The sequence below is a fragment of the Takifugu flavidus genome, chromosome 13 (assembly GCF_003711565.1).
Source record: "Takifugu flavidus isolate HTHZ2018 chromosome 13, ASM371156v2, whole genome shotgun sequence".
In the NCBI taxonomy this organism is placed as follows: domain Eukaryota; kingdom Metazoa; phylum Chordata; class Actinopteri; order Tetraodontiformes; family Tetraodontidae; genus Takifugu; species Takifugu flavidus.
In genome coordinates this window covers 6,062,360-6,081,006 of record NC_079532.1, presented here as the reverse complement: position 1 = coordinate 6,081,006, position 18,647 = coordinate 6,062,360, and the positions used below count along the sequence as shown (strand labels likewise).

Here is an 18,647-nt window from a genome sequence, read left to right as displayed (position 1 = left end):
TACTTAGTCTATAAAAAGGAGATAAAATAGGAGGCTTTAGTCTGCAGAGTGTTGGAACACCCCACCACCATGTACATTTACTGTTTCTAAAAGTTTCGGCGGCCTCCTCAGGACCAGAATAATCGAAGAGTTCTCTGGACGGATCCCCGTCCACCGGCTGAGCTCAACGTACAACAGGGACCTCCTTGACCCAATTTAGATGTCAGATTACGTTTGTGGAGTCAAACAGGCAAACAAGCGGTGTGTGTGTGGCTATGTAACGGATCCATCCAAACATTCCTTTGTGTATGTGAGGCCCCTGCGAGGTCCAGTGTGCGGCAGTTCAACAAAGGGAAGCTGTGTTTGACAAGCAACACAGTGCGAGACTGCCAGGGAAGCCTGGGACACTCTGGACCAGATGAGACTGGATGTCCACGTCACACGCAAGACGATGAGGAGTTTAGAATGAGCTCATGAGCAAATGAGTACTGGTGTTGCTTTGATTCCACCAGTGCTGTGACTTGTTTTTTGCCGTCTCTATTTCTTTTTTTTGTCAGTTTGCAGGTTCTGTTTCAGGAAAAGGGAGCAGGTAGAAACACTTGACAATTGAACACAAAAATACAATCAAAAGTTGCTGTATGTGGCGTCCAGATTGAGATATCAAATTTCAAATAAAGGTTGCATTATTAAAGAGAAAGATTTGTGGTGAAAGATGGTGCGGTCGTTAGCACCGTTGCTTCGAAACAAGACCTTTCCGCATTTGTAACCAGGAGTTTGCATGCATGGGCTCTAATGGAAGGGTTCCAACAGTGATAGGAGGGGTGTTGGGGGATAGGTGAATTGGCCACGCTAACCTAAACTGACCTTAGGTGTGAATGAGGGTGAGAGTGGTTGTTTGACTCCATACGTTGGCGCTGTGCTATCTGGGACCAGGTCCAGGGTGCACCCCGCCTCTCACACATTTCTGAGGTTTTAACTTAAATCTCTTCCACACACCTGCCAGTGACAGTAAATCTGAGCTCAGATTGAGCATGCAACTGCCTAATCATCCAGGAAGTGGTGATTAAATTGTTGGGTAAAGGATCAGGATTTCTCTCCAAAAACTAGCTGGATGCGGGTCAAAAGTAGGAAAAAGGAGACATCTGAGTCAAGCCTCTCATTTTGCCATTCCCACCAATTAAAATGACCATATTTCACGAGCTTTACTCATCATTGCATAACACAGCCTGGATCAATTTAATTAGCTTAGCAAATTTCTTGCTGAAATGAACAACAAATGTAGTTTTACTACACATCTGCACTCTTGAATGAGCAGCATTGTGAGGGAAGGCTTTCTGTGCCATTTCTGTGGTATTACGGTCTATCGGGCCGGCGTTATTAGGCCTCACCACACGGCTGCCAAGACATCAGCGAGCCGAGTGAATAGCACAGATGGCCTTTATATATTAGGCAGCAGAGTTTGATGTCAGGATGGTATAGGAAAAGACACTCTGACGGCGCCAAAAACGAGAAAACCACCTTCTCATATCCAAACACATCAGGCCATTGGTTGAGAAACCTCAGTCACCGAAATGCAAGGCTGAAGATAAACAGCATGGATGGATTGAGTGGAATGGCATATGCGGAGGTTGCGGATTGGACCCGGAGTAGGCAAACAATTTTTATTTTGCTTGATGACTCACGCAGGGTGATTTATATAAAGCTTATCAGAGGAGTAGCGAGAATTCCAAGGAAATTAGAAGCAAACCTCCTGCCGCTCGGGCTAGTTTCACAAAATGGACGTGCATGGTTACAAGCTGTTGGGATTAGGAGGGCAAAAGTGGCTCCTCTTTTAAAAACAAAACAGCTTTTTCTCATTCTTGAATGTGGCAGTAAGAAGAAGTGTGGTTGTGTGAGAGTGGCGTGCCGACTCCTCTGCAGCAGCTTTGTCTTTGTGACCTGTTAAAAAAAACAAAAAAAACTAGTGAAATTACACACATTGAATATCTGTGTGACCCTGCCTGGAATGCTGAAACATTATCAATAGGAGGGAGAAAACCACACATGTATCAGGTGCATTTCTGAAATTCTCCCTGATTTCTCAATGAACTTGGCCCTGTTTTGCAAGCGCGACCGGGGGCCAAGCCTTGACAGTTTTGTGTGCGTCCTCAACAAAAGTGCGCCTGAATGGCAAAGGGGACGGAAACAAACGCTGTTTGAGCTCTGGGTGCAGTGCAAACACAGACAGCGCACGGGGCCATTGTGCGAGACGGAGGGACCGACCAACGCTTCTCGCACTGCAAACACTCCCAGCTGTTCAGAGTGAGCTCCCCGTGCGCGCGCACGTGCTAATGCACTTGTGCCCGTCCATAACTGCGGTCACATACAAATATGGCGCCACACCCTGAGTCAATGCTCTCTGTTTAACTTTCACAGGTATGTAAACTCCTGCGCCGAAGCATGCATTTGATGTGTCCGCAAAGTTTACCCAAAAGGAGAGGAAAGTTAATGTCTAATGCGGGAAGAAATGTTATTTCATCCATATTCTGCCCTATTGGAAGAAAACAGCTCGTGCTAACATGAAATGTACGGCTGAGGCAGCGACGGAAGAGGCCCACTCACCATTTTACACAACAGCGTGGCTGCTGCGCACAAGGCGAAGCTAAAACTGACCAGCGTTGGCTTCCTTTTGCTTTTCTAATCCTATTTTAGCAGTCAAGCTTTCTTTTTTCCCAAGACAAAACAGTAATTATCCGTTTGAACTTCCTTGCGGAACCGGGGAACACGACCTGACATCGATATTACAGATGAAATCCCGAGGATGTGAGCTCTTTTTTTGATTCTCCACTCATATTTCTGGGCTTTTAAAGGGTCAACGGAGTGTGTTGCTGCTCTGGGTCTGAGTGTTTTGGTCCAGGCCCCAGCCATATGTCTGTCAGATTTTATTTTAAATATAAATGGCTGTGCCCCGCTCTTTAACCAAGAAGTCTGAAGTTCCTTTAATCAAAGATCCTATTCTCTTCTCCTTCTCTCAGAGGCACTAATATTTCCCCTGATAATGCAACTGTGTGAGTTAAAACAAAGAATTGGGCTGAAAAGGTATCAGGACACCTGAAAGCCCACCTGAATTTTCTGGTAGTAATAATAAAGGTGTTTGGGAGTTTTCAAACAGCTGGGACAGGAAGACAGATCAGGGTTGAGATAGATATTTAAAGAAGACCCGATCTCCTGTGTTCAGGACCTAAGACTGGGCTGAATGTTCATCCTCCAGCAAGATACCTGGCAGACACACTGGATGTCCCAGCAGAAGTTTTAGTGTTTCTTTATTGCAAAAAAGATTTAAAAGTTCTGTTACACTGATGCAACAAAATCAAATGTAAAGATATAGTGAAAGGGTCTGAAAACCTTCCAGCTGAACTGTATATTAGACGTTATAATAATACAGACCACAACAGCACAACACACAATACAGCACAACACTTTGCTTTCTTTGTCATTTTCAGGCCTTTTTTTGACTTGAAATGGGACACTTTCCCTTCCCTTAAGCCATTTCATCCAGCCTACTGCGAGCGCTCTGGACTCTGGAGCCGAGACCAAAGCTTCGATACCGGCTCCCAGACTCTGTGATTACGCTAAATTGATTTCCCTGCCTGGTTTTGTCCCACCGCCCTGGCCTGATCAGGGAGCGAGTGACCTTGTAAAACAAGTCTTATATTGAAAATAGCTGCATCTGCAGGTTTAAGCTTCAGTCCAAATTTTACACAAGCATGGACACGTTGCAGCATTTCAGTCTTGGCTAATCAGCCAGCGAGACGGAGGCGCAGATGTACACAGACCCAGCCTGACAGATCTCCTTTCACGTACGTGCACACCAGGAAAAAGAAGGTTGCCTGTATGTACAAACCTAATAAAAAGAGGAATGAATGGGACGGGCCAAGTGGTGGATTGCAGGTTAGTTACATCACTGCTTCCTATACATTATTGTTTGTGTTTGGATAAAATCTTTACATGGTAAAGCTATATTTTTGCACTTAAAAGAAAGAACTATGTTCTTATTGAGTGTTTCTCTACATTTATTAAGTATTACCTTTGCTGTAAGGTGATGCTAAGGGGGCATCTGACTAAACTTTATTACATTATTATTACATAAATGAATGTAGTACCACTCATCTATGTTTTAGATTGATTTTAATGGTCTGAAATTATCAGCGCTAAGATCAGTGAGGGCGTATTGATCATCCTGTCTCTATAAAATACTGGGATGTATCCCTAGTGTCCACGTGCAAATCTACTTTGTGCGCACACATGCACATGAATGAGCCAGCAATGACCTTATAAATCAACGAGCATGGCTGGGAATTAATTAGGACCTGGCCTCTTTTCCAAATTCACAGCTGCAACCAGCAAAGAAAAGGAAAAGGTCAAACACACTGGTCAAGAAGACACAAACACACACACACACACACACACACACACACACACACACACATATAAGGGCCTTTTAGGGTTGGAGCTGGACTACAGGTACAGTTCAGTGCAGGTACATCAGAATTCTTGTTGTTTCTCAGTTTTATAAAATGGCGTCGGAATATTAACGGATTATGAAAGTGCAAAAACCTCAGATGCAAGTCAGGGACACTGTGTCCTGTTCCCCCGTTCTTCCTGCTCGTGTCTGGGCCCAGTGTAGATGTGGTGGACATAGCCCCAGACGCCACTTCATGGTTTGGCGTGCGCTGCTCGCTCACTGTTTCCAGCTGAACCAGCTCCTATGCAAACACGCTGGGCAACCAGTGGGTTTTCCTATAGCTGTCGGTCAAGGGTACTTAGTATTAATCAAAAGGCCGGCGTGATGGATCAACACCCGTGCGCCAACATTTTTGATCCCCTTTTATCACTCCCCTCCCCGACACGTTCTCTTCTGGGAAGAGGGCATGCAGGCGAAAGGGACCAGATACGCAACGGTGCAACCGTGAAAAAACTCTGGATGACGGTTATTCGTGGAGCAGACTGGGATGAGGGTAAGAGCGGACCAAGGAGGAGAGCAGCTGCCTCTCAGGAGACTGTAAAAAGAAAAAAAAGGAAATATTTTTAAACACAATTACTGCGATGTGGCATTGAGCCCAAATGGTGATGTGGCACATCATGGACGTCCTCGCTGACCTAAATGGTCCCAATCTGGTCTGAGCTCCCTGAAGTTAAATAAACAGTCACGTGACTACCGTTCGGGAAATGGCAGCTTCGGTGAACACGTAGCATGATTTGAAGGCATATTAAATGTACGCGGAGAACCAAGGATGTGAACGTGGCTGTGCGTGACATGTTTGTTAGGACAGATGACAAAACAGAGCTGACACACACTGTCCCTGGTCTGCTGTCATATAAAGTGTCTTCTCTTTGAAGATTTTAATTAAACTAAACAGGACCATCCCCACCCAGGCCTCAACGACGATGACAGCGAGCTGTGTTCATTTGAGGACAAACAAGACCATCTGTTAAAGGGCAGACATCAAATGCGCGCAACGTCTTTTTAATGTCACCCGGGGCCTGCATGTTGACTTTTATTATTTAGAAAATCCATGTGGAATTTCGACGGGCATGTTTTGAAGAGGGGGGCCTCGAAACCACAAGGCAGGGGTGTCTCGAAACAAAGGTCTCTGCGGTTCTGTCTGTTCCAACAACAGGCGAGCAGACTCAGATAGCTCATGCCTGTAATTTCAGTTTACGCCATCGTTATTACGACGCGTTAGCCGTTTTTTCATGTTTGTGTTTTTCATGCCGCTCCTTGAAAAATATTCTGACTTGATGGTTTGTTTCTTTCAAGAAATTCGCTGAAGACCATAAATTTAGAGAGAAGAAGACCGGGGTTCCTCTGATTATGAGTACAGAGGGAAGTGAAGACATATATATTTAGAGTACATCCAAGTAGATTAAAAGCAGAGGTGGGAAAAAGAATGGCCCAAATGGAGGATATTTTCTCACAATGTTAGACTTGTTTTCTTTGTATCAATACTAATTCAAGTTGGGACTTTAAAACCGTACATTTTCTAAATAAACTGTTTTAACTTTTTAAGAAATCAATGTATTTTAACTGTGGTTTTTTTTCCTTTTTATTCACATTTGTCTTAATGCAAAAGGTTGTGCTCCATGTGGCCACCAGAGGGAGACTTCTTTGTCAAATTACAGCTTCCCAAAGAGTTGACGGTGCACTCTGACCATGTCATCGTCATCCTGACTCAGGTCCAAAAATGGTCGTGTTTACAGCATTTCCCGCTTTAATTAAAAGCATTGCCACATTTATTTTGACCCTGTATTTTATTTATTTTGTTCAGCAGTTCTTAGTCATTCAGATGCATTTTTCCCCTCATCGCAGTGCTGCAGAGTCAGTCTGGGTTTCATGTTTGATTTCAGGGAATTTATTATTGTGGTGAAGTCCCACGCTGACGGGGCGACACCCGCAGAGATGCAAACAACAGCAGCATCCGCCTGCAGCTGAGCCGCGGTCCTATAAAAGGCCATTTCAGTCCGTGCATTTCAGTTTTCCCCTCAACAACTGCACGTGTGCGGCTCAGAACACAAGGCCATCCCAGGGTTTGCTTACATTTCCACACTGCAGGAGGAGACCAAGGAGGAGGAGGAGGAGGAGGAGGCGGTGCCCTTTTGTTACCTGTGACAGCGTACCTGACCATTTTGAGGAACGGACCGAGTCAAAGATGCCTTTAAGTGACTGTAACATCGAGGGGTGCGTCACAGCTTTGCGTAAACGCGCAACCAGAGGTTGGCGAAGCCCTGCTCTGAACGCAGGTAGTTGTTTTTTTTACCACCTGGCTACTGCGAGGGGCAGCAAATGGGAATAGCTAATTAACTAACCCGAATAGGAGGCACTTCCTTCAAAAACCCGTTCACCTTTCAGGTCCGACCCTCTCTCCAGTTTCATTTTGAGTTCCTATCCACCTAGTATTTCGCCACCAGCATCTCACCTGTGCCGGTGGACCATGGATTTCACACGGTGGAGGATTTCGAAGGCGCTTCAGATTCGCGTCGCGGAAAGTAACCGGTGTACGTGCGTCTGGGAGGGCTTGGAAAAGGAAGCGCGACCACTTCTTGTTCCAGTGCATGGCCTCTGAGAAAAGTGGTGACGATCATGCACAAGCCACTCCGAAAACGGAGTCTCTATGTGTTCCTGTCTTTTGGCATCATATACCTGGAACTTGGGTGAGTGTTTCATTTTTTCTTCTATTGTTTTTTTTAACTTGCGAATACGATCGCGGGCTGTTCACATGTTCTGTTTGAGTTCCAGCGAGACGGTCTGACAGCTGGAAACTTTGCTGGGAAGCATCTGGTGCCCCCTGACCCCCAACTTAATCCCAGTTTGAGTTTTTACCAGACATATCCTAAAGGAAACCCCGCATGGTCCTATCCAGGTGCCTGCACTGTGAATGCAAGTGCAATAAACGACTTATTTGCCAACCAGATAATATCGATCTGTGTGATATCAGTTCGAGCTCGTCAAACTTCTGTTCCTTTTGTCGCACAAGATCATTTGAGCTGCCGTCTCTGCTCCAAAGCCAGCTCACTCCGCATACCTTCATTAATAGCGGCACGCTGCTAGCTGCATTTCCACATTCCAGCGCACAGACGGAGTTTTTACCTGTTTTGCAATTGCTCACCTAAGCAGAGAGGAACTGCGCCTACCGCAGTGTTTCTGAGGGGACACACATATCACCCAGCCAATGCAAGGAGTTTATGATTAAATCCCAGAAATTCCAGGGTTTTCCATAACTTTCCAAAGTTGTCCTCATTAAAGCAACGACGCACAGCTTTACATAGAGCTGTAAAACGGAATAAATAAATGAATGGCTTCCTAATTCCAATAGATAAAAAATAACTTATTCTATGACTATTATAGAACCGAAAGAATGCCCAGATATTTTGGAAAAACTTCAGATAGCTACTCAAAAGTCCTATTGGCGTGATAGCGTTTTCAGACATCGATGCGTATCTCATGCCAGAATAGCTCCAATATTGGGGGGAAGTCACCCATCTCTGTGTTTACCAAGGCGAAGGAGATCGCTCATTCCTCCCATCCTTTTACCCCGGCTAAATCTTTCATGGTACCCTCTTCATTTACACCGACTGGAGCCTGCAGGTGTTGAGTGAGAGTCACGATGCTGAGGCGATAAAAGCCCCCAGCCCTCCAAAGCTGTAGAAGCCAAAAAAAGAAAGAAAGAAAGAAGAAAGAAAGAAAGAAGAAAGAAAGAAAGAAAAGAATCTCCCCAAACAGGAGGCCTGTTTTATTTCTCTGTAATCCCGTCTCCTTCACCTTTAGGAACCCCTTGTGCCATTTTACTGCAGAGCCACAAAACGAATATTTGACTGCAGCAATCAAACAGCATCAGACAGGCAGCCACAGCAGAAATGTTATAGACGCCTATAGGAATATTATATGAAACCACAGGAAATAATAATATCATTCATAGTTCAGAACCACAAAAACGGTTTACAGGAAACGTGTTACCACTTCAGGTCCAAAGAATAATATATCACATAATATGTAAGATCTTTTCCACTCGATAAAGACGCACGTAAAAAAGGAAAAAAAAGAATTTCTCCGAAAATAGTTCCTGATTTGTTGCGCACGGAGCTACGATGATGGTATGAGACGCTCAAGCAGCCATCCACTATAGTTTGTTTATTTTTGGCTGGAGGGTGCTGGCGGAGGGAGGTGGAGGGAGTGATGAATGAAACCTCTTGCCTGTCCAACGGGGATCGGATCAGTGTCACCCTATTGTCCTGCGCTGGCAAAGTGGGCGGATAGCAGTGTCTCTCCCTGCCCAATGGCAGACAAGACTCTCATGAGAGCGGAGAGAGGCACTCTCCTGCCATGCGAAATCCCTGAAACCATCATCATTCCGGCTCGGGAGCCCAACAGTACTGTGTAACAGCCTCCGCCGCTGAGAGATGACCGAGTCAATCTCAGCGCACACACGGCCCTGGGAGCTCGGAGCTGCGTAGAGCCGCCGCGCCAAGACGAGGGAAAACGCGTAGCGCCTCTCTTGATTTTGTGCAGAAGGGGACTTAAAAACCGGAAATTTTAAGGAGTCTCTCACACCCTGTCCGCGTTTTCTTAGACAAACCGAACGTGGCCATTTGCTCAATGTCATCATGATCATCTTCTCGTCGCGCAGTGTACTGCTGTCAGTCTATTATCCGCAGATCTTCCTCATCCTGACGAGTGGCAGCTACCTGTAAGTTTGAGCCAATTAACTTGGTCCTTAATTAACTGCAGGGAGAGCGAGAGAGAGAGAGAAAGAGAGAGAGAGAGAGTGAGAGCGATCAGCGGCGGCAGCACTAGGACGCACGGGTTTGGTTTTGGTATAGTGACGCTTCAACTGTATTATTGATCCTTGAACTGTATTTTCTTGCTTGGTTTAAAGTTGAATTTCCCGTGCGCACGGAGTGGAGATTCATTATAGTGAAGCAACTCCTGTGCGAGCTGCTTATGCTGGCATCATCGCGAGCGCGCAGGCACAGTGCCTTTACCAAAAGTTATACTTCGTGAAATGTGAATGAATTCCAGGACATTCTCACCTTTGCTGCTATTACACGCGTCGGTGCCAGTACAATCCACGTGGGGATAAAGTCATTAAGCGCAGACCCAAAGCCGCGAATGTGCCGTTTGATGCTGACGTGCTCATCGTGTCAGAAGCGGGAAGCGGACACGGTATCTGGTCAATAGTGCCAAATGACCGAAATGAAGAAAAAAAACCAACCCAAAAAACTGCAGTGAACGCAACGCGCCTCCGTTTTGGCCACAGAGTGGCGGAGATGTTCAAGACAATCGGATGCTGAGATTTGGTCGCTCCCTTCGCCATTTAACGCGTTATGGGCAAGTTTCACGCACACGCCAGCACCGTTAACCTGTCAGAGCGGGTGAAATATGACCCCCGTCGCATGACCTCATCCGCGGTTATTCCCCGGTGTTCCGATGTTTATCAATTGAACCTACAACGCACGCGTGATTGACGCCGTAATGCGCTGCGGCTAAGAATTAAAGGAGAAATTACTCTTGCAGGAGAACACTGGCTTTCTCAGAGCTTCCAAAATAATTACTCACCCATGTGCCCTCGTTTATTCCTCCGCTGCCTGGAGACCCCAAAACCTGATGCTGAAATAGATGTGGTTTTTGGTTTTCTGTTAAAAGTGGGCCATACACGGCTAAGATTAGTGATGACTTGCACGTTAAAATTACATACTGTACCTTTGTTTGGATTATTTAACTTTGTTTCATGTTGTTCATTAGCCACTGAATATTTGTGGCCGGGGACATTTGCCGACTTAAAACGTGGATTAAATAGTGCAACGCCTCGGTGCTGCACAGTTTGGCAGATGAAAATATGAACTTTGTAGGACTGTGGGTGACAAATGAGCCATCAGCAAAAAGGATCTGACCATGAAACGTTGGGTCACTGCACACCTACCATACTGCAGTGCTGCAGAAATTTGGACTTCATGTTCCAATGGCAACAATCTGACCATTTTCCTTTCTGATTTATTAAAACTGTGCAGCTGCCACAAATTAAATAGCTTCATTCTATTGGCCACCCAGTTTTTGAATTTATAAAGGAGATAGGAGTGATTCCACCGTTCATCTTGATAGTGTCAGTTTTTATTCCATTCCTTGCTCCCATTGCTTTTACAACACATCTGTCCCTCATCTGTGCAGGTTTCCAGAAGTCAAAGCATTACACGATCATTACAGAATAATTAACTCTCTTTTCCTTTATAAACGTGGCATTTCTTAGAAACAAATTTCAACAAGAGTTGCAGCAAAACAGATGCATCGCTGCATTTATGTCATTAGCGTTGCCGTTGGCAGCCTTTCTGAGGGTCGGGCTGTAACTGTAACCCCGAACTGTTGCCGCACAAGCAGAGCGTATGCAAAGCAAACAGAATCACATTTGTGCACTTTGATGATTTCAGGGGTTTAAAAGCTTAACTCTGGAATTCTCTGTTGGGAGTTCTCCGGCGGTTCAGGTTGCCAGCGGTAATCTGTGATTCAGTGATTTAGCGGGTGAATGACAAGAGGAGATGTTACTGAAGAATATTTGTCAGGGTTGTGGAGCACCAGCGTGTCCAGTGAACTACCGGAGAGGTTGCACGGATGAAACTGACTTTCCTGATTTGCTACAAGCAAACTGGGTTTTCCCCCCACGGCGCTCGTTTTTGCTATCTGGTGGAGGCCGACATCTTTGTTTGTGCAGTGAAACGTGTTACTGTTGCCATGAGCAACACATGCGGCAGAGGGTCACGGAGGGTCCGAGCAGTTCAAACCTATTTAACAGCAGAGAGCAAAGAGGTTCCTGAATGCGGCGGCGGAGTGGTGCGTTTAGGGACACTCTCTTAAAGACAATTTTAATCCTCACTTTTGGAAAGTTGCAGTGTAGTTGATTTTAGCGTCTAGGATATCACGCTGCACTATTTTAAAATCCTTAAACATGAAGTTCTTGATTACATTTTGGATCTCTGGGGGTTTTTCAGAGCCCAGTTGGGTGAATCAACATTCGGCACAATGGCGTTCCCCTGACACCAATGAAAAGATCAAGAGAATGTGCGTAGCTCTCGGTCTGTTGATACATCCATGTCTTGCTACAGCTGAGATTTATTAGAAGTATACAAACACGGGTTCTTCCAGCCGTTCTCAGGAAGAGCCCATCCTCCATTCATCGATTATATCGTTCCGCGGCAGAATCGGCGAGCGTGGGCCATAAATGCCACACTGTTGTGTCTGGGTCTCTGTTTTGGTTTTCTTTTTTCCCGTGTACAGTTTTCCTTTCCACCCGTTGTGTGCCGCCGACACGTTTCCCTGACACAAAGCTCGCCAGCGCTCGTCGGTGTCGTTTGCGGCGAGGCCTTCGGAGGCCGACGCCAAACTTCAAAGGCTTCGCTTGCCCCCGCGCTCATTTATGGCTCCCCATCTCTGACATGTTTAAAAAGGATGTATCTACATGGTTCTGAGGGCTGTAAACAGAGTTGTGGGGAAAGTCAGCGCTTTGTTTGGCTCTAATCTGCCGCCGCTCTCTCAGCGGCTGCCAAGCCGTCCTTAACATGTGTTTTGATGTTATGGCATCAAGTGACGAGGTCTGACTGTGTGTCTCTGACTCTAAATGAAACGGAGGTGTTTGAAGTAAACAGCCAGTTGCAATCCAGCGAATTTAGGGAGCCAGAAACTGAAAACATTGCTCAAAACCGGTGTTTCTTCTGTCTCCATGGCTCCTTTCCTAAATCTCCTGTGTGGTTTTCTTGATGTGCTGTCAGCTTTTTGATTGAACTGCCTTTAAACTCTGCCACAAAATGCGCATCAATCACTGATTCAATTGATCCTGCTCTGGAGAGTCTCACATAAATGACTGTCTGGGTATCCTGGAGTTCTAACTGTCTCTCTCTTTGTGTGTCTGTGTGTGTGTGTGTGTGTGTGTGCACGCCTGTGTATGTGTTACTACACGTGCACATGTGTGTGCTGCGCACGTGTGTGTCTCTCTTCATCCGGCAGGGCCCTCTCCTCAGTGGTGGCTCTGGGTGCCAACATCATCTGCAACAAGATCCCTGGGCTGGCACCTCGCCAAAGGGCTATCTGCCAGAGTCGCCCGGACGCCATCATCGTTGTGGGCGAAGGCGCCCAAATGGGCATCAATGAGTGTCAGTACCAGTTCCGGTACGGACGCTGGAACTGCTCGGCGTTGGGAGAGAGGACGGTCTTCGGCCAGGAGCTGCGAGTAGGTCAGTCTGGGTTCCGTCTGAAAATGGAAGTGGAGCCATGCGTCTATATATATGTGCATTCCTTTGTGGCCGTCGGGATGAAACTATGCTCTTTAGAGTGAAATTATTTCGATCTGGTGAAGTTTGTGTTAGATATTTGCCAGTTTGGGGTGTTTTACCTTATAAGGCTCTGTAAAGGCTGGAATATAACGAATGTGATGTGCAGCTCGGTGCATGGCATGCATTGGGATTTTTTAAAAATATATTTAATAACAACACAAATCAAACACAGTTTAAATGAATTTGGGAGACACACACAAAATTCCCGTGGAAGAATTCACCAATTCTGTTCCAGAAGTGAATGTTTGTCGAAGCACGATTCTTTTCTGAATGGGTCAAGATGCTTTGAGACCGTGTCTGCAAGCAAACATGAGCATTTATGATCCCCCTCTTTAAAGTCGCTGGGATTCCACAAACCTCCTTTTTGCATTGCTTTTATTTTTTACGGTGGGCTTTTTTTTTTGTTTTCAGTTTCCTTTCATTTAAGAGATGCTTTGTTGCCATCTTGTTGCATGTGGTCTGGGAACTGAGGCCAACAGGTCTGCTAACAATCACTCTCCTTAAGGATTAGTTGAATTAGCTCCAAGTCCCCATTCAATAGAACTTTTTTTTCCTTCATTGTTGTGAATGTAGCGCTGCCTTTTGTATTGGAAGCGGCGTTTTGCTCGACATTCCCGTCTCTCAGCATTTCATGCTCTTCAGAAGAGTGCAAGGATTTACCAATGATATTTATGTTTTCATTTACGACTTGACTGGATGTGTGTCGCTGTTGCAGTGCTGCCTTTATTCACATCGATAGATGGGCTATAAATGACATTTGCTTTGGATTCTCTGCTTCTTTACGGAATAAGAGAGGCCGTCCGCTTTTGTCATGCAGGAATATTAAACACGCACTTTTACTTTTAGAAAAAAACATTAGTAGGGTTTTTTTAAAAGCATTTTTTCCTCTGTTCGTGGAATCTTCTGCCTTATCTCTTCTCCACATATCAAGAAATGCTCCCTGAATTCCTCGTCTTGCCACCGTTGAAAACATTTCCAAAATCTCAAAATCATTTAATGAGGCTCAGCTATTTTGGGCAGCAGTAACTGGTACTGTGGTACGAGAGCGACACCAGCGACTCGTAGCTGCATAAGGTCGCGCCTTTTGACCTGGGAATTGATGCCAGTCTGTAGCGTTCCCATTGCTGAGCACAGCTGGATCTGGGCAAGGTTAGGTCGGGGTTTTGGCCAGTGTGTGAGAGAGAGGAACCATTTTTGTGTTGTCCAAACAATCGCTGGTTTTAGGAGTGCTAAAGTCGTCAGGAGTATTGTGAATTGTGTAAATATGAGAGTGATTGTGAAGAATTTTTACTGCAATACTGTTTCTTGAATGAAGGCCAAATTTCTTTGCAATGCTTGTCCAGTGATGACTAACTATATTATTTCTATCTAAATTTTTTCTTTTTCTTTATATCTTTTGGTAAATAAATGGGTTTAACTGGAGTTTAACTGCTGTAGTTATATAAATTGCTGATTGTTGCTATGGGTTTTAGATGTTGGCAGTAAACAGAGCTATGGATGATATGTGCCTAATTACTACCTTCTTAGGGTGAAATAAGATACTCGTCGTCGTTTACTTGGCAATCTGTTTGATTTTGGATTTTCGGGGGTAACTTTTGCAGTTAAATGTTAATGTGTAAATGATTTGATCGAACCTTTATCGTGCAAAGGTGTGCCCAACAGTCTGGAACACCTAAATAAATAAACATCACCTCTGAGTCGTATAGAGTTCATTGTGTATTAATGATTCATTGCGCCATAATTCAACTGCTTTCTCCTCTCAGTACGGCTGATTTATTTAGATTTTCTACTATGAGCTAATGCCAAATAGGACAACATAGATATAAGGCCTTTTATACATTGTAAACATTGTGTGTAATTGGCCGTGGTATCAATAACTCGATTGATGGTTCGGATCCTGGTCTATTTGTTCGGTAACGGTGTCCCACTTGGTAATCGTGGGATACCACGGACACCACAGCGACCCCAGATCTCCACCGGAGTCAGACATAGTAGAGAATCACGCGGCACCTTAAAGTCACTCTTCCATTGGCTGTGAGTCACATGCAGAGTTGTGACTGTTTTTATTTATCGATCTGCCGCTCCAGGACGTAAAAACGTCCGCGCAGAGTCTTCAGCACGGCCTATGAAATCATGGAACATGGCAAAATGTTCCAATCCCTTCTTCCAATCTGCAAATTCCCACATCATCATAATCAAGCCTCCGGTAGAAGCAGTTCTCCTTCTGCTCATATGTAAGTTTTTTATTCAAATCCCTCAAATTATGAGCACTAAAACCTCTCCCTCCACTGTGATCCACTCGTAGTTTCGACTGGAGGGAGGAGTTGCCGGCATTTTTTCAAGAACTAAGGATCAGCCGACCACAAGTCTAATGCATTCTCTCTGTGCTGCCTGCTCTTAGGAGGCAGTCTTTCTGTTCTGGAACCGCTCCATTTTATTACAGTTGCTTTCCAAGAGAACACACATTAATAGCTGGGTTATTGAGCATTACAGAGCCTGAGATATCTCCATTCGGCAGAGGTGATTTGGTTTCAGAGGCAGAGGAATTTTAGTTCACTTTTCTCCTGTCAACAGTGAAGTGTATTCACTTCAGAAGATGGCTTATACTGGCACCTTCACAGCGGCCCGACATTCAAGAAGTCTTGAGGGTGAAAGCACTGATGGAAAAATGAAAGCCCCCCCCACACACACACACACACACACACACACACACACACACCACCACCACCACCCAATTCTTACTGTAGTTCAATCCTTCAACTGTTTTTTTGTCTCTCTTATACCCAAACTGACAAATTGGAGAACAACACCAAGAACTGGTGGTGAGATTTGAAACTGGAAATTTAATCATGTCTTTTGTTGCTCTGTTTAGCAGTCCTCCCAGCATGCCTTGCTCCACGGTGTTGGCATGAACAGTACCTTCAAGCTATAAAAATGCTTATCCTCTCCCGAAATGGCTGTTATTGAATGGCTTGTTGCAGTCTGTTAAGAAGTAATAAAAAAATCTGTAACAAATCCACCAGTGAGTTAGTAGAAGCAGAGCCGCTTTCCGGACATGAGTGGCACACATGGTCCTCCAATCAACAAATCTGGCCTTGATCCTGGGTGAGTCGTTACATTTTGAATATTTCAGCAGAGATGGATTCACTGCCAGTGATGTGATGATGCACTGTTGTTATGCATGGTTGGAGACATGTGTGGTTTCAGTCACACATGTCACATGGCAACATGGTGTGTTTTAGGATGACCTTTGGCCTGTGTCTCCACTCTAGCACGCAAGCATCGGTTGATCTGATCTCATTTTACTGTAATTTGGTCATTGACTCCAGTATTGAGGAAAGGTGCCTGTTTTATGGGCTTGACTGATAACAGCCTAATTTTGGGAACTTAATCACCTGTAACAGAGATGGCCTGCACCCCCAAAGGAAAAAAATACACCTTGCGGCTCGCATTCTGCATCGCACTTGATGTTGGCGGCTGGAGTTTGAAAGCGGACACCTTTCACCAGCTACACTCAGCATCAAAGGACAAACACTGGCCTCCTTGTCGTAAAATCGGCTGCTCCGGTTTCCCTCTGTTTGACTTTCCAGCTAAGTTGTCACCGCGCTGATTCAGGCTTTTCATCTGAAAGGGGGTTCTTGTTTGTGCCATTTGTGAAATATTACAAAAGTTTTATCAAGCTGTCCCTGGATCAGTCAGCAAGAATAGGTGTGGCCCTTTTAACAGGTAAACCATTACAGCAGCAAATGTCACCATGGTTACAAAGCACATGCTATCTATCTATCTATCTATCTATCTATCTATCTATCTATCTATCTATCTATCTATCTATCTATCTATCTATCTATCTATCTATCTATCTATCTATCTATCCATCCATCCATCCATCCATCCATCCATCCATCCATCCATCCATCCATCCATCCATCCATCCATCCTCAACCAACATATAGAATTGCATTTTTTTACGTATTTGACTTCAACCAAGCTTGATTATTGGGTTTTAGAGTTTTTAATGTTGCTTTGGGAGATTCTAACCCGCATATCTGAAGTTAATGTATTGACACTATTGAAGCCTGTTTGTTATTCAAGCTCAGTCGTACAATCAGACATTCGACTTACCTTTAATGGAGTTAGGCAAAGTGGTTTACACAGAGGAAGTGGTGTGGTCAATGAATTCAGAATTTTAATGGTATCCAAGAATAGCCGAGTGTCCCTTTAGCTCGAGCTAAATTTAGAATTTGCTGCAGTCAATGGAGAGAAACTACTCCATGAAAGCCGTCAGCCCATCAGGAAATGCTCCTCAGAAGTTGAGTTCTGCACCTTCATCTCATGCATCAACTCATGTTTTACCTTATTCTAGCTAAAGAAAAATCAAATCATTAAAAAGCCATCCTCCATAATATGTACATCAGCGTTTTTTGAGACGAAAACTCTTCATTAACGACTCCCTCCTTCCCACACACACAAAATGTGTGTGCTATTGCACTATTATTCTTCTGGTTTGAGGACAACAAAACTACAGGATTACAAGATTATAAATGCACTGGCAGAGCTGTTTTCCCTTCTCGGAATCAGGCGATGGTCATTTGTGGTGAAATCGTATCCATGCAGAATGCAAGTGCAACCTAACCGTCCAATGAAAAAGGCTAATAATGAATGGACAAGAGAACGTAAAAGCCCGTGCGGTTCGAGTCAAGTCTGCCCCCTCCTCCCCCGACTCTCATTTTGACAAAGAAAATATAAGTTGAAATATTAATTCTGACCAGCTGAACTTTTTCAACAAACCGTATTTAACTCATGTGGTCTCCAAAACAGAGGCTAACAGAAGTTAAATAGCAGTTGCAGGATAAACTTTTGGTAAGCACTGTTGCCTCACAACATGAAGTTTCAGGGCTCAGTACCAGAGGGTTTCACAGTGCTCTCCGCAAGTCTGCATGGGTTTTCACCAGGTATCTGGTTCCCTCCCTCATTCCAAAGACATTCATCTGAGGTAAAAACAGCTACGCTGTAGGTGTGTACGCTTCCAAGACTCTCTTGAAAAAAGAGGTTTTGTTATCTCAAAGGCACTTATCTTGAGTTAAATGTTTGCACTTACCCATGTAAGATTTGGAACGATAGGCAAAGGCTTTGCGGGTTTTCGGAGGACTTTTACGGCCGACCACTGTTTAAACTGACAGACAAAAAATGGAAACAGACCCTCTTCTGCCTCAATCAGGCAGAGGTGTTCCACCAAAACAGCAGAATCTGGACTCACATTCAAAACATTTAGCAAGACGCACAAGGCAGTAATAAACTAAACAAGCAAGGCCGTTCATCATTCCCTACCAAAGGAATTCTGCTGCTCGTGCAATCAGCAACTCAGTGGTTAGACGGCACGGAACTAGCAAAATATGCATTACAGTGTACAAGAACAAGGAGCATAGAAATGGGTTTTAAGTTAAACTGAAGTTACACATGACCCTTTATTCACACACATTAATAAAATGTTGTATTTGGAAAGATATCTTTGCACATGTACACAGCCAAGTGCTTGATACCATGAGGATGACGGCGTGGAAATGATGCGTGCATTGTGTTATGGTGGACTGGTGGTGAATAAAAGGCCTATTTTTTAGCCCATCATCATGTGGGTAAGAGTAATCCTCTCCTCTCCTCCTCTCTATGTGTTTGGAGAAAACAGAGCAGCGGTGTACAGAGCGTGCTGGTGCTCAACGGCGTCCCCCCACCACCACCACTTTATCAGATAGGAAGGCCTGACTTTTGTTTTGTTGTTCTTCAGTGTGTGGGCTGTGGTCAACGCCGCTCGGTAA

At 44.7% G+C, this 18,647-nt stretch overlaps 1 protein-coding gene and 1 long non-coding RNA gene across 3 annotated transcripts in view; one reads left to right on the top strand and one right to left on the bottom strand.

The window, feature by feature from the left end:
* Window positions 1-1,614: 1,614 nt before the first annotated feature.
* On the bottom strand, window positions 1,615-9,965 carry LOC130536329 (uncharacterized). Its single transcript, XR_008953331.1, has 2 exons — window positions 9,547-9,965; window positions 1,615-1,917 (listed from the first exon to the last, which is right to left on the bottom strand). It is a non-coding gene; the product is annotated as an uncharacterized LOC130536329 (long non-coding RNA).
* The window catches only part of wnt7bb (wingless-type MMTV integration site family, member 7Bb), a 24,246-nt gene continuing 12,098 nt past the window's right edge, over window positions 6,500-18,647 (top strand). Inside the window, exons 1-2 of one of the 2 annotated variants that reach the window (XM_057052187.1) lie at window positions 6,500-7,170; window positions 12,509-12,735. In XM_057052187.1, coding sequence (XP_056908167.1) covers window positions 7,100-7,170; window positions 12,509-12,735 — 298 coding nt within the window. In that variant the 5' untranslated portion in view covers window positions 6,500-7,099. Of the gene's footprint in view, window positions 7,171-8,760; window positions 9,204-12,508; window positions 12,736-18,647 lie in introns of those variants that run through there. The other variant, XM_057052186.1, reaches the window with a different exon arrangement.